The sequence below is a fragment of the Dermacentor albipictus genome, chromosome 3 (genome assembly GCF_038994185.2).
Source record: "Dermacentor albipictus isolate Rhodes 1998 colony chromosome 3, USDA_Dalb.pri_finalv2, whole genome shotgun sequence".
NCBI lineage: Eukaryota > Metazoa > Arthropoda > Arachnida > Ixodida > Ixodidae > Dermacentor > Dermacentor albipictus.
The window spans coordinates 124841374-124857445 of NC_091823.1; the positions used below are offsets into that span (position 1 = coordinate 124841374).

General features: G+C 46.4%; 1 protein-coding gene across 2 annotated transcripts in view; it reads left to right on the plus strand.

Moving 5' to 3' along the window:
- LOC135909444 (MAM and LDL-receptor class A domain-containing protein 1-like) overlaps positions 1-16072 on the plus strand; it is a 251164-nt gene that overhangs the window by 88200 nt on the left and 146892 nt on the right. For both annotated transcript variants that reach the window (XM_065441402.2, XM_065441403.2), the window contains exons 20-26: positions 282-452; positions 3305-3532; positions 6608-6640; positions 8192-8326; positions 8961-9099; positions 10509-10617; positions 12085-12166. In XM_065441402.2, coding sequence (XP_065297474.2) covers positions 282-452; positions 3305-3532; positions 6608-6640; positions 8192-8326; positions 8961-9099; positions 10509-10617; positions 12085-12166 — 897 coding nt within the window. The remainder of the gene's footprint in view (positions 1-281; positions 453-3304; positions 3533-6607; positions 6641-8191; positions 8327-8960; positions 9100-10508; positions 10618-12084; positions 12167-16072) is intronic.

Consider the following 16072-nt stretch of genomic DNA (forward strand, 5'->3'; position numbering starts at 1 on the left):
GGGAGGTCTGTGTCTGTTTTATGTGATATATGTATTTTAAGTGTCGCTAGGGTGGAGCAATTGCCGGCAGCTACTGCAAGGCTAATCGAACCAGTAGCCTACAACCCCTCAACTCAACTCAACTCAACTCAGGGGTACTTATAATTTCATCAGCAGTGGAAGAACAAGGAATAATTCACACAGATGTCTGCCTGGTTCTCCCGGTGTTGACGAATTTCTTATCAAATAAGTGAAATCTTGTTCGGATGTTCGAATGACCCTCCCACATTACCTACGTGCAGGTTCACCTCCATTCGCCTACCTTGACTTGACCGCGGGCAAGTCAGACCCCAAGGGTCCAAGTGTACAGAGGCTCACGTCGGGTTACGATACCGTGCGGCTACTTAGCCCTCTGTTCGATGCTTCAAACGACGACACCCAGCTGTCCGTTACGTACTACAGGCGAGGACCAGGTAAGTGCCACTATAGTGCCCGTCTTGCGTGAAAGCCCAAGTATTAAGATGTACGTGCTCGTAGTTTTACGCACGCAGGTGTTCTGCAAATGCATGACGATCTCGCGTGATCCAAGTGCGCACGCGCAGAACGAGGACCATCTTGCGTCTCACGTGTGCACGCTAAATCGAGGCACTTCAGTAAGGCACTCTATGTACAATCGAAGCCCTCTGCAGGCAGCTTTCGCGAGGAACTGCATTAGCCTTTGTCATCACGAGGGCTGTTAATACTGCCGAAAACTGGGCTAGTTGCTTAATAGCAATATGTACACCGGTTAGTTAACCACGCTTGAGGGAGGTTAGCACTCCGTGCTTCATAAAACATCACAAGGACGTCTATTATTCGTCCCTCCAAGAAGTTTGTCAGGAAAGGAAAGTCACAGGGAAATGTGCTTAGAACTTTGCGCCTCAAGACCATGGAGTGACAACAACGTAAAATAACACCAATGCGTAGTTCCCGAACTTAACATCAGCGTCGCCTAGAAACCTGCTGGTTAGAGGCAAGTTTCGCCGTGGTAGTTTTCTCGTCTCCCGGCAGAGGGCGGAAATATGTATGCAAAAGCAATTATTGTGTATTAGTTGTTGTTTTTTACATGTCTTTATTTACATTTTAGCCCTTATCGGGCTGCAGTGAATTGATTGTGCGTTAGTGGTAACCCTCCACACATACTTATGTGCGAAGTTGTATACAGGTGCTCCAGGTATGCAGCGCTTGAACGGTGCCTCACCAGGCCACATAGCAAATTCTCGTTACACGCTGGACGTTGCTCCGTTCCCTCTAGAGAGAGCATCCCACGTCAAGAAATATTCAAATTAGTTCACAATAATAGCAGAGATAGAACTATTTGAAGTACCGCGAGCCCATGATTTCAGAAGGCGAGCGCCATCACCAACATAGAAACCCTCTCAACTTGCCTCCGTATAACATCCCCAAGCGAAATTCCTTCTCGACGTTCTCCCATACCGGAGGCAGAAGGTCACGTGACAAGTAAGTCATGGGCTTCGCCTTCTTTTTTCTCTTTCTGGCATTCTTACTACGCGGCGCACTTCCGGTGACGGGCTAGCTCTTGCGTTTGTCTCGTTTCACGCTGAACGAAAACACCTCATTAGCGGTATACATCAGTGATACATGGGCACTGAGGCAGACGCAAGCTGATCACAGAGCCCAATTGCGCCGTGGACTCCGGTAAAAAAACAACAACAAAAAATGGCTGGTAGTTTCGTTTTTTTTTGCGTGCGAATGTAGGACTTGCGAACAAGTAGACGAAATGGCCCATCTTGATGGGGGTGAAGCTCAGAAAACGCCTATGTCTGGTGCTGTGGGGCGCACGTAAAAACCCTCTCGCGGTCAGAATTAATCTGGAGACGCCCACTACAGCGTGGCTCATGATCAAATCGTGGTTCTGCCACGTAAATCCCCAGAATTCAATTAGATTTACACAGACAAAATGGAAGTACGTTCCTTTTTGCCAAGAAGCTCAGACTTCCGGTTTGTAGGTTTTTTTACTTCTCTAAACCATCCATTGTCGTCCATTGAAGCAAAATATGTCAAAGAAATACCTGATGTTGCCATTAAGAATTCTAGAAGTCACGCGTGTCGGCGAGTGACGTCACCACGCTGCCATGTGCGTAGGCGCGCTTGTGCGATTGACGCCGATTATCCAGGTGGTGGCACGGCGCCCGCGAGAAGAAAGGCGCACACATTTGGCTTGAAAGTTGACCTCTTTTCACGGCGTGTATCGATGTAATACTTTGCAGGCACGATCCTTAGTGTGCAAATTTCGCAGTGCACTTGTCAGTTCAACATGGTCAGACCTGGTGACGGGCCCTTTAACGAACGCAGAATTCTCACGTGTGCGTGCACATGGCTTCTACGCATATGAAAGTAAAAAAAAAACCGCCAGGTATAGTCTCGCGCTGTGTCACATATGTCAGACGAGTATCACTTGACTATGATAGCCCTGTGTGGTTGCATGGACGCGAGAGATGAGTGAATAGCACGTTAATTGTGACGCCAATCACTTCGTGGTGGTCCATACTGAGGAGAGAGAGGGCTTAGCAGCCTAAAGGGTGTAAAGTAGTTTTATTATTATGTTGGCCTAAAAAAGTGAATTGTCTGAGATGCATCTGCTTAATAAATGAAATGTTCAAAAAGAGTGATAACCTTCCGATAAAAAGAAGGATTAAAGCTCGACTATTTTATTTAATAGAAGTAATAAAAGTGAAGAGGCAGTTTATTAACCAATTTTTACAGTGGTAATTTCAAGCTTGAGCGAAAAAAGTTAACATTCTTTATATTTGTTCTATGGATCATCATGACCTTAGGAATTGCATGCAATGAGCGAAAATCTGCATATACCCGCCAGAAAGAAAAGTGCAGCTATGGGTAGTCACTTAACATCGTTGATCAAATTGGGCAATATATATAATGGTACACAGATGATACGGTTCTTACGGCACGCGCAACATGTAATTTTCTTGCGTCTGCTTAAAATTTTCCCGTTTCTTGTGCGCCACAAACGACACGTTTAAGGGAAAAGTAATCGCAAATATTCATTCGAGATAAGCTGACGCCAGTTAGCAAATAATACAGCCAAGAGCTACCTAATGCATGGCGGTAGCATTGGTCTGAAAATGACGGCCAAAAAAACAGCCTATACCTTGTAGCTGGCAAATTTGTCGCAGACAAGCACTTTGTATTGCGCCTACGTTGGCTGCACGTCGTGTACTTTTTAAATAAAATATTCCTATTTATGCGCCGAGATGTTCATTCTTCTTCTTTTATGCACTTGTTTGTCCTTCACATTGCGCAGATATAACCACGGCCAATCTCTCCGTGTCCTGCTACGGAAAAGCCTCCGACAAGGCGCAGACCGAGTTGCAGTCCACTGTTGAAATGCCCGAGGTGTCCCAGTGGACAACGCTGAACGTGACAGTGAAACGGGGTGCTAGCTGTCAGCTGGCGGTAGAGGTCACTCGGGGTCAAGACACGAACGGCACCATGGCCATCGCGTCGGTACAAGCCACAGTCTCGGAGACAGGTAATGCCAGTATCTTGGGAGTGGGAAAGGGGAAGTGCCAAATATAATTACGATTCCACACGCAGCATACAGATATTCTGACAGCCTCGCACTCCAAATGTTAGATCAGGAGCTGCAGGGAAGGTATAGGCAACAGATAGATTAGACCACTCTATCCATTGCAGAATGGCGTCTTCACTCGGTCTTTTTTAATATTGCTGGAAGCAGCCGAAAGGGAAGCACCACAGACTATAAAAAGAAGAGCGCGAACAAGAGGCGGCAAACGATTCCGCTGTTTTCTGCGTTTTTTTGTTGATCGAGCTATTATCTATCATGTGCAACATTAACAAGCTGCCAAAGAAATATTATGAATGTGTTTTTAATAGGCGTAGCGCCAACTCGAGGGTGCCTATTGCTAAAGACTCCAAAGCACGTCGTAACTTCCTGTGCTATAGGGGGCGTTTTACGAAACTTGAGCCAAGGTTCTGACAAAAGCGGTTAATCGCAGCTGAATGCAACCTATGACATTTGATTTGCCGTCATGTGATGCCCTATAGAGTGTTTTTTTATATTCCATTTATTTGGTTCATAAACTAAGATCAGTTATGCATTTCTTTATTATTCGCTTTAAGGCCACGTGTGTTTCGTTACGCTGTAGATGAAATTCAGAAACGTATGATCTAATTGTTAGAGGGCAGCTCTTAGGCGTCCTTTCCTCCGGCAAACACCGGCGTCGGCGTAACCGAGCGAACAAGCACAGCGAATGATGAAAGAGTGAACGCGGTGCACAGTGCGGCTTAAAGACACGGGGAGGAAAGTGGAGGAGGAGGGTATGGCGAAAGCGTGAGAAGAAAGGTGTATTGCAACGAAAGAAGGCTACGAGATGGTGCCATAGTAGCGCGAGTCATTTGGGGGTCTGCCTGTGGTGACTTCTGTGAATGGCGCCCACGCATCACCCATGAGCTGCCTCTCGCGATCTCCAGATTACTGAGGCAGTTGCGTCACCCTTCGCTACGTTTGCAACGCGCCGCACGAAACAGATGGTCCGCGCCAACCAATAGATGTATATCGAGAAATGGCAACACGTACCCAGTCCCACTCAAACTTCAGATTAGGGTGTATCGTAATCCTCGGTGAATATTTTCTTCCTAGTTACCACTACAATGAGTGATGATAACATTAACAATGCGCCGGAACAATTCACAAATTTTACTAAGGTTTAAATGAAAGTTCAACTGATCATCTCTGATTTGAATTGTTTGTTAAGGCAAGGGTACTTTCGAGATTGAAAGACAAGGCGGCGCGACAAATAGAAGAGGCATAGAAGAGGCCATGTACATGCTGCCTGGTGATCTTCTTTTTTCAGCATTTAAAGGGAGCCTGCAAGCGCCCGCTTGTAGCAGCGCTCTCAACCGTTTTCCAGCGTTCAATTTCATCTGCGCGTGACGCCGTGTACGGTACTGACGCACTGTGAGGCCGGTGCCTAGAGCCACGGCCACTCGCTTCGCTACGGCCCGCGCGCGCGGTTCTTTCGCCAGAAGCACGGTTGAGAGCACTGCAATACGATAGCCAACCTCTAGCACTGTTCAAAGCCACCTAAGTTGATCTTGGTAGTTGGTTCTAATAATCCGAGGACACCTACTCACTTCTTATTGTGAATGAGAAAGCAGTAAAGTCCAATGGAACTCTGCTGAGCGGTCCTTCGAGTTATGAGCTCCTCACGGGCAAGCAAGGGCGTTGAAACGCTTGGCGTGTTTTGATTTTACCTTACCGAGGCGTAGTTAGAACGCAGACGAGAGCTTGCACGGACGCGAAACGCGCCGACAACACAGGCTTCCGGGAACAAGGGCGAGGTTGGCGCAGCGTCACGGCGATGCGCTGCGATGCGGGCCGCTCCCCGGGCCGCCCCGATGTAGGATTTGGGGGCGATCCCACCGCTGCCACCAGTTGTAGGAGTTGAGGAGGACTTCGGGATGAAAACTTGGGGGGTTTACTTAGGTTATTTACAGTGAGAGTCAATTACCAGTCTTAAAGTCATTACGGACCGGCATCAACTCGGACGCTGCGGCCCGTGGCGAGAATCTCGAAATGAGATCAAGCAATGCTCTAGGAATGCTCTCTTGCTGCTCCCGGTCTGCGTCTTTTAAGCCCTTTGGTGTCTCGAAGACACGTCACGTTCGGCCAATGGGAGAGCCCGCTCGGGTGTCGTCATTTTCGGCCAATGGTAGGCGCCCGTGCGATGGTGTCACACCCAGCGGAGAGGGTCGCTTCTTGGTTCCCAATTGTCCGAGGGCTTACTTCTCCATGCGGTCTTGCCTTGCTGAGTTGCAATGCGCCATCACAATAGGCGGATGGGGCGACGCTGCAAGTTTTCACGGTGCATTACAGCCGTCTTGCTTCGGGACCCACTTTCCCTGCAACAGTGCCAGGCTCTCACTTCACTTTCGGGAAGAGTCAAGCAGTGAATAGCCCCACCTGCGGCACACGAAGTGGGGGCCGCCAACTTGTTTGCACGTGCCGCGCCTCAGGAATGTGGTATCCGTGCTTCTGCGCTCCTTAGTTAGTTGTGGTGCTATTCGATGTGGTTGGTGAACTCGAAGTAGGCTCAGGAAACGGTCCCGTATCTAACACCGAGTAGAACACGCCCCTTTCCCTATAGCCTTCCCCCGAAGCCTAGCGCGCGACGGAAAGCAGCGCGCTTCCTTTTCGCTTTCAGCCTTTGCGTGCCTGAGATTGAGACGCGATTGCCGGCTGACCCTCGCACGCTTTCACTCGCATATACAGCGTACGGCTAGCGGCGACCATTTATCGCCTTGGTAACGGCGACTCACGGTAATGGCGACTCCGACGGCAGAAATGCGCTTGGAATGTCCTCATTGCTACGTTCCAGTATTTGCGATAACGAAGAGGTCATTAGTGTAAAGACGACGATGACGATTGCTTTAACAATAACATTGAACATCTTGGGTAGATATAAGTAATGTACTTTGTCACTGATGTTAACCAGACTGTGGTAGTTTGTGTGCACTCTTTTGTTGCACTTAGCATTGGTCTAATGCTGCGTTGGAACTGACAGTTGGGCTTTATTCATTTCAGCTATCGAGCGAAACGAGACATCGGATTCTCCCAGTGAGTATGCGAACTTTGTACACACTTTAATTTTTTTCGTCGGTGGGCTGAATTTTAGGCTTCAAGGAAGAATATGCCTGATTCTGAACCAGAAGAAATTTGTCGTGCATCTTTTTGATAATATAAGTAACATTACATACCTTGATAGCACATATTTTAATTTCATATCACGTTCACGAGTGTGTTACTTGATGTTTTGTATGAGAACAATATGTTTGTTCACTTTGACTAAAGAAACAAATTACGACTTATAGCATAGATTTGAAGCGTGTGTCCGCCCATCTGTTCTGTTTATAATCTTTAGAAAGTATAGATCACATGTGCCAAAGCACAGTGCTGACTTTGCTAACTATTGGTCTTGCGAACATTGCTGTGCATTTAGAAAGATGGCGACATTAATGTTGTCTTCCTGCCGAGAGCAATTACACTTCGATGGGAAGATACCAAAGAAAGCTATGAGAATGCGTTAGATGATTCGACAGCAGTAATTCTACGTGTCGTTGTGGTCTAAGTCCATTCAAGATAATGTTTATTTATATAGGTAGTAAAATAGCACTATAAAAATATTACCAGTGCTCATTCGACCAGAACCTCCACTTTTCGCTACATTATAACAACTTTCTGGCGATAAAAATAATTGAAATTAGTGTGCTTTAGCTGCCGCCCCAACAATATTTTATTGACTTGCACAAACATGTATACTTGATATTCTCATCAAGGGAGGTATTCTGTGAGAGTCCACCTATTAGATATGTGTATGTCGTCTCCTGCTGAAGTACTCATTGGCTGTGGCGGCTGGCCGCTGGGGACTCGCAGCGCAGCTTAGCCAATCAGAAGTTCAACAGCCGCCAAAATGGAAATGTCCACTTCATGGGCTCTTACAGAATACCTCCCCAGGTACGGCACCACTTCTATGTTATATGATTAGGTTGTATGAGGAGTGATTCGGATTATTTGAAAAAAGTTGTTACGTGATTACTGTTGGTAAGCGCAGATGCCAGCCACTCGTGGTGTTGGACATATCTGACAGCGGATGCGGCCGGTCAATGGAAAGCAGCACTTACTGATGAAAAGTTTTGTGACTTCGACCTTCGATATATATATATATATATATAAGCCACACAGCCTGCACACAGAACGAATTCCTTTTGGGACCTCTAAGTCACTTGTTCTTGCGTTAGTTTGTGCATGTGGAACAGTAATGAAGTTTGCGCCAGAAACATGATGAAAGAAAGGCGCCAATATAAACGCTCATCCTGTCTTTATGTCCTCCCTTCTCAGTGATCGAGTTTGCGACGCTAAATTCATTACTGCAAGTCAGATACGTACGATGATGTTTGGTGCGACATAAAACGAAACACTCCTTCTACAACTGCTTATCCGGTTATGTTTCCTGAGGTGTAGCATAGTTCTGATTTCCAAGATGCTTGCTTGTGAGCTGTGTATTTGAACCGTAGCATGGTCCATTGCTCCATGATTCACGACAAGCTGCTGCTGCTGCTCTTTTTCGTGTCGCAGTTCCTGATTGTCATGCAGAACGCTTTATTACAGCTCACTGCACATTCGAAGATGGCACAATGTGCGGCTGGAACGAGGATGTTATGTCGAAGCAATGGTTGCTCAACGATCCTTCCAAGAAGCTTCCCGAGTTTCCGCGATCCGACCACACCCTCAAAGCTTACAAAGGTGACTTCGTAGAGTGCAAGAATATATCATTTCTAAAAATATCAGACTAATGACAACCGCGCAGAATGAAGGCATGCTTTGGGTGTTACTATTATTTGTTATTGCGATATTGTGCAAGGTGCCCCTTGTATCCAAAGGTCAGCTGAATAAAGCGAAACATACAGGGACCGAAACTTCCGCTATAATGATGCAAACATCGTAGTGTCTGCAGAGGCCTAAGTGTCGATGCAGTTGGTGCTTAACTATCCGTGGAATTATTTTTTTTTGTTGCTTCAATCGCAACCTTCATTTTCACAACCTAGAGTTAAACTATTCGAGCACCCATGTCTCGTGCATTGGGGATCCTTTGGTGGTCAAAATTAATCCGGAGTCCCCCGCTATGGTGTGCGACAGAATCGAATTGTGGTTATGGCACGTAAAACTCCAGAAATGAATTCAACCCATTCAGGAGAGCGAGCTATATGTTTTTTTAAAACATTTTTTAAACTTGTCCGGTGTCCGTATTGTTTCAACTAGTGAGTTAGAGAAGTTATATTCAATATCGGCGCTCATACTGCACATACTTTTTGTTTTGCAGTCTGATGTCTAAGTGTTCATGTGCCGACATGATTGTTTTGTTCTGTTTCTTTTTTAGGACGTTTCGTATATGCGAAGTACGACGTTGACTACGACTTCGGGTCTCCTGTATTTAAAAGTCCCGAATTAGACGTTAACGCAACTCAAGGGGCCTGCCTCAGCTTCTGGCTGTTTGCCGTACATTCAAGGCACGTCGGGTAAGTATTCGTGAGAGACTGAAAAGCTGGATGGGGAATCGAAAATGTACTGGACCTTGAAGAATATGTTGAACTCTCAGTCCATTGCGGTTTATACGAGTAGTTGGGAAAAGTGCCATAGGCAAACTCCGGGAAGTTAATGGCGGATACGTGATCTGGTTGATTAGTTGTAGGGTTGCTTGCCCAAAGTAGTACCTTTGGGCCATACTCAGGAGCATTTACATATAAAGTGCGTCATCGAAGACAGAGTCATGCTACGAATAGTAGTACAGCTTCGAAAGCACAAACAGGCAAGAACATGATTTGCTAACGTACTTAGATAAACCATAAATTACCTAAGTTATCTGATATATCATAAAAAGCCAACACTGACACCAAGGACAACATAGGGGAAATTACTTGTACTTAATAAATGAAATAAAGAAAGATAAGTTAATGGAAATTAAAGTGGATGAAAAAACGACTTGCCGCAGGTGGGAACCGAACCCGAAATACGAAGGTTGTGGGTTCGGTTCCCACCTGCGGCAAGTCGTTTCTTATTCCACTTTAATTTCCATTAACTTATCGTTTCTTTATTTCATTTATTAAGCACAAGTAATTTCCCCTATGTTGTCCTCGGTGTGAGTGCTGGATGGCTTTTTATGATATGACTAATAAAATGGGGCCTCTCGGTTAACCCCCTTTCTACTCGTTTATTACATAACGAGGGTCTCAAATCTGGCAACATTGATGTCTTCAGGTGGCATATGTGGGTTTATTGACAGGTTGCCCTCACCCAAAAAGATCACGTTCTCGTGACGCCTGCGGCAAAGAGGACGTTCCACGTCCGTCGTCGAGGTCTGTGAGTGGTGGCGCTGGCTAACACCCCCAGGGTAATATTAGGACACATAAATACCCAAGAAAGTGGATGGGAAAACGGCGCCGCGGTAGCTCGATTGGTAGAGCATCGCACGCGAAATGCGAAGGTTGTGGGTTCGGTTCCCACCTGCGGCAAGTAGTTTTTTCATCCACTTTTTTTTCCATTAACTTATCGTTTCTTTATTTCATTTATTAAGCACAAGTAATTTCCCCTATGTTGTCCATGGTGTCAGTGTTTGTTGGCTTTTTATGATATGACTGATAAAATCGGGCCTCTCGGTTAACCCTCTTTCTTCTCGCCTAAGTTATCTGAATGAGATTAGGCATGATAGCAGTTTTTCAGTGGAAGTATACTTTCGTATTGGTTGAAATACATTGGGAATCAAAAAAACAAACCAAAGTCTTGTTTGGATGTTGGTCTCACGAATGGACTATGAACCACCAAGCTGCGTGATGGGAACGTAAATAAAAACGCAAGATATGAAATAAGCCGGTATAGAGAATATACAAGAGAAATGTCACGTACTTAACACGTGAACTTCACAATGCAGCTTCACCGTGTGGTCAGGGATTGATCGGCTATATGCTGCCACCGCTCCCTCAAGCCACCAATGGGAACACGTGCTGGTGAACTTCAAGAGGCCCGAGGGGAAATTCAAGGTACATCCTGAAATATTTATACAAGTGCAACGTTTGTTGCGAAACATTGGTAGCCTTTGAACATGCTTGTAAAGCTGCGGCACACCCTGTCCACTTGTCTCGGAAAAGGAGAACTTATGTCAGGGGCGACAACTTGAATTTCAGTTTCGTAACTTATGTGGTACTCTATCTTTCATGATGCGCTGCGCCCTCTGTGACGCCAAGTCATCCGATTGTGCTCATCAGTCTAAATCTGGAGCCATCCGCAACGACGTCAAATGAAACAGGTTTTATGAACGTGGATATTCCTTAATGTAAGGGGGAGGAGTGTGCAGTGGCATTGTGCTGCCAAATATAGTAATACCGAGTCTCATCCAAACTTTTGAAAAAGAAAACACTAGCTAGTCTCTGGGATGCTTTCTATATGTGCGAATTAGCAGACAGAATAAGCTTCTATTACGGCTGTTCAGTCTTTTAGCATACCGCACGATAGCTTTTCTGAGGACACTCTGCTTTCAGACGAGGAAACCGGATGGTGTAGCTCCTTGTAGAGAGCTGCTTACTGTACACACACCGCACCACACTATCAACGCTTGCGAACTTCGGCTTCATCTGGACATCGGACAGAACAGTCTCGTCTGTTGTCAATGTCGTCTCACACATCCAATACTGCACCTGCACTTTTCGTGGCCTCCGTGATCAAGGCGCTCCTTTCGAGTCTGTGCCAAATATGTGGAAAAGTGCATCATAATGAAGCAGTACGCAATATTTTTACACATTTCGTCAAGACAAGGATTGCAGATAAAGAAAACAGGCATTTCATCTCATAATATATGGTAGGTTAGGTATTCAAGGCAATATGAAAATGCAGAATGCAGCTTGTCATTTGTATATACCTGTTCTCTGTGTAAGCTGCACAAGTCGTTTTATTCAATTAGATTACAACCCAGTTCCCCAACACAGCCATATAAAGATACCTAGTACCTCATTGGACTTACACCATGAACTGTTCTAATTCTTCCCACACCTGATAATGAATTTTGTGTAATTAGGCACCAAATCATACCAGAATTCGTTCAATAGTGGCACAATCACTTATATATTGAGAAACAGGAAAATCCCGCACAACTAGAAAGGGAGACGAGTTGCATACCTAATCGAGCCAGTTCACTTAATTAACGTGACCTACCCTGCTTTCACGGTTGCTATGCGTTCACCGCGACAATACGCTGCATGATTAAAAGAAAACTGCGCCAGCCACCTTTTTAGAAATCTTCTGTGTTGGCCGCGTTGTCACTTTTTGCCAGACTGTCATTTTCTATTAAGGGATACTGTCAAGACGTGCCGCTTAAATGGTGTTAAATGCTCGTAGTTGCGTATTGCGAGGAATTGTAAAGATACGCTGACAGTGTTGTTATAGATATCATAGTTTGTTAAAAAAGGCCGTTTTCTGCGTAATAATTCCACTTTTATATGTGTCAATTTCAGCTATGGATTGTATTCTTTATTAAGCAAGCCCTAGTAGCGTTGGATGACATAGAAGTAACTCAAGGATATTGTCAACAAAGAGGTGAGTCTGCGTGGTAACTACACACTGGTACCTGTATTAGGCATCGTTTCATTGTTGGCGTGCGTTCCATGCAAACTTTGCAAATTGTAGGCACTCTCGGGATGAATGTTGCGTGAAACATTTGACACTTGATTGGTAAAGATTGTGAGTTCAGCGGGTAGTTTATAAACCTCACACTGTGATTGCCGAAGCGCTTGCAGGGTGGAAAGGAGGGTCATATGAGCAACTTAAAAAACCCATGTTTAAACTCGGAAAGGTTGATACCTTAAATACTATGATACGAGTGCTCGTGATGGTGTTCGTCTCTTTCGTCTTTGTCTAGTTGTTGCGCAGAAAGTTCATAATAAGTTATCATTTCGTACTAAAATTTTTAGAGGGTACTCTGGCATTTCGACTGTCGGCTACGTGTGAATGGTGGTTAGCAAATGAATTTTTCTCATGTTTCCACTTGTGGCAAGACATCTTGTGGCTTAGTGCACTTCGCTCTATCTGGAGGATTCAGGTATGGAAAGGCTTCGGGCTAAAATGTGTAGGATGCTTCGGTAAAAGATAGCACGAAAGCTTGCCACGAAGGACACGAATGTACTATAAAGATGAAAACGTGGCGGCAGAGAAATAAATAGAGTGTAAACGGAATGAAATAGGTATGCCCTATCGTGGCTGTCTTGCTTCGGTGGTGTAAGGCTGTAATGCACAAAAAAAGAAGCAACCTGCGGCGGTATTTTGTAAGAATATATTGTGACGGGGACGAGAATTAGACGGGGGTATGCTAATGTACTAGTAACAGAGACAGGCAATATTGATAGGGCAATGTAAGTGAAGGGGCACGCATGCGAAAGCTACCCACACCATCGCTATCTTCATGGCTCTTCGAATCGTCTCATTCATCGATGTAAATCTTTGTGCACAGTCGGTCTGCAATGCATCACTCCCGGTTGGGGAAGCACCGTCGCAGCGTTAGTTAGAACGGTGAGCAGTTAGCACAATAATGGTTTTAGTAGCTGAACGCGCATGATATCATTCGACAACGAGGAGGTCAAATAAGCAAGGTCTTATAGGGCCACCATAACAACGTTTTACATTCCATCGTTCTCGCTCTTCGCCATTGTCTTCGAAGTTGCTGCGTCGCCGTCATCACCAGGATCAGACACTTGGCGGAAATTAAGACAAAGTATAATTCGGCAATGGATACTGAAATTGCAGTCTACGGCTTATGGTGGGAAACGCTGAGGCTGCTACAGTAAGGAACTCGCTTCTTCACCGCAACTTGTGAATCAGAAAGCACCGCATGGCAAAAAAAAAGTTTTTTTTTTTCGTAGTGGTCACAATACGGCGACTGCGCAGAAGCGGCATTCGCAGGTGACCGACGAGATGGGGATGATGATGCCATGGTAACTTCGACCATGGCGTGCAAGATTTGAAAACGCCGGCTGATTTTCTTCCGGTCGTCCCAATCGCACGGATAGAGCGGAACTTCAAAGGTTGGCGTGGCCAGCTGCTACTCCGTGCCTCGGCTCCCGCAAGCGATGACTATTCATGCGTCGGGGAGGCTTTCGTGCGCTCTGGTAATGTTGCCGCAGCTGGGATGAGGCGAGAAAAGAATGTTTTTGCCTTGCCTTATGATTTTTTACTGATTTGGAAATGACGGCTCAAGGTGTACGAGGGGCAAAGTGCATGCCGGAGCCTATCTTCTCAAACGCGTTTTCTTTCCCTGCAGAAATAGACTCGCTACATTAGTGAGTACGTAAAAGTGGAACGTCTCTGCAAAAGATCGTCATGTGCTCGAAATACACTGTACTTCGAAATTTGCGGGCTATTTAGATAGGTCCATCATTCTGTAAGCCAGGTTTTAAAGCTGGCTCACCATAGTAGCCAGTATGAAAGCAGTTTAGCCAACTGGTATCGGCGCTTGCTTTCATCTGCGTATTTCGCCGTCGCGATATGGCGTGAGGCAAGACGTAGCACGATCCACCAACAGAAACATGCCGCAACCACCCACGTACTATCATTGAGGTGCACGTAAGAGAACTCCGAGTTGGCAGAAAAATTTCTGAGCTTCGCGCTACGGCGTTCCTCATAAATATATTGCTTTTTTTTCAGACACCTAGAATTTTGTATTGCGATAGCAATAATATGGGCACTCCAGGTGGTGATCAGTTGCGATGAACTCCAGCGCCGCATCTGAACAACTCAATAACGCAAATGCTCAGCTTAAGCAGCATGCGCGTGTTACAAAGAAGGAAGGACGAGTGCCACGCCGACGCTGACTGAACCAACCAAACTCGACACTCGGAACATGCTCGCCTCTCGCGATGTATCCGGCGCCACTGGCATCGCCAGTCCCTGCAGCGCCTGCGGAGAAAGCGAAACTATGCTCGTATTGCACGCAATATTGGCCTCGACCTCCACCACTGGAAAAGCTGGCGCCACCGTCGGCGCGGCGTCCTATTAGGGATCACGTGGACATAGCGGCCACGTCGGCTGCTTCGGGAGCGCCGAAGCGAGCTGAAAACGAGAGTTTAAATTCCCTCGTACCCTGCGGTCCTCATTTAGTGGCGAGATTTTTCGCGCTTCAAGTGTCTCTTTTACAACGCTTGAAAGCACTACACTAGGTAGTGGCTGCCTTTGAAGGCGCGCAACATGGTAGACCACTGCTCGGTGCCGCAGTGCCGGACGTACGCAACGGAGCCCGGTGTCAGCCTTATTCACACGTAGCCGCAGGACAAGAAGCTGCGTGAAGCTTGACTTGCGAAACATAAAACCGACAAACAGTCGTCGGCTACAACTCGGGTATGCAGCAAGCACAGACGCGAGGAAGATTTCTGCTATGGCGCCGGGTTTGCGATGTTCGGAAAACGCGCATTGAGACGCTCGCTCGAGTCCACTGGGTGGAGGAAGAAGAAGTTTGATTCGACACAGTCGCACTGCTGTCTAACTCCCTAGTGTTTTTGAATTTTTTCGACGTTATGTCAAATAGATTCGTCAAACACGATGGACGACTCGCCAAGGTACCTTCCCTACCGGAGGCCGGGGGGCCTTCGCCTCCCGTCGCTTCGATAGGAGCCTGCAGAAGAGCGCGATCTGGTAGCGGCGAGAGCTCCGTCATGACTACGCCTGACCTGAAACCGGGCCAGAGGCCACCGACTGACCCTGAGAGCAACCGTGACTGTAAGCGATACAAGGCTACTGAAACAGATGACGAGTCTACGCTTATTGACGATTGTGACATAGCTGACATCACAGATCTGGACGATGAAGGCTTCAGGCTTGTGCGTCACCACAAGAAGAGGACCATCGGAATCCCAGTGATTGTTACGCCTGCCACAGAAGGAGCCGACCTGAAAAAAGAAAATCCCATTGTTCTATCTACGGAAATTGAAAAGATTCTTGGCGCATCGCCAGTTAGGAGCCGATTTACAGCTCAAGGAGCCCTGCTTCTAGATGTACAGACAGAAGAGCATGTTAATTCCCTTCTCAGCTGCAAGTCAATTTCAGGGACTGGAATCTCAGTACGAGTGCCCAATTTGTATCTGCAAAACACGTGCATTATTAGAGGAGTGCCGAAGTGGTACACTGACGAGGGACTGTTCCTATACCTAAAACCACAAGGTGTTTACTATGCAAGGAGAGTCACGCGACGCGTCCAAATTTCCGAATCCGATTGGGAGTCCAGGCGAACCAGCTCCGTGGTTCTTATGTTCACTCCAAATACAGACTGTCCAGAGAAGATCAACTTGGGCTTCACAAGACACGAGACCATTGACTACGTTGAGACACCACCTCGGTGCTTCAAGTGTCAGCGCTATGGACATGTGGCCAAGTACTGCTGTGATGAGCAGCGGTGTAAGAGATGTGGAGGACCGCACGATTTCAATACATGCACGTGCAGCGAGAACTTCCTATGGG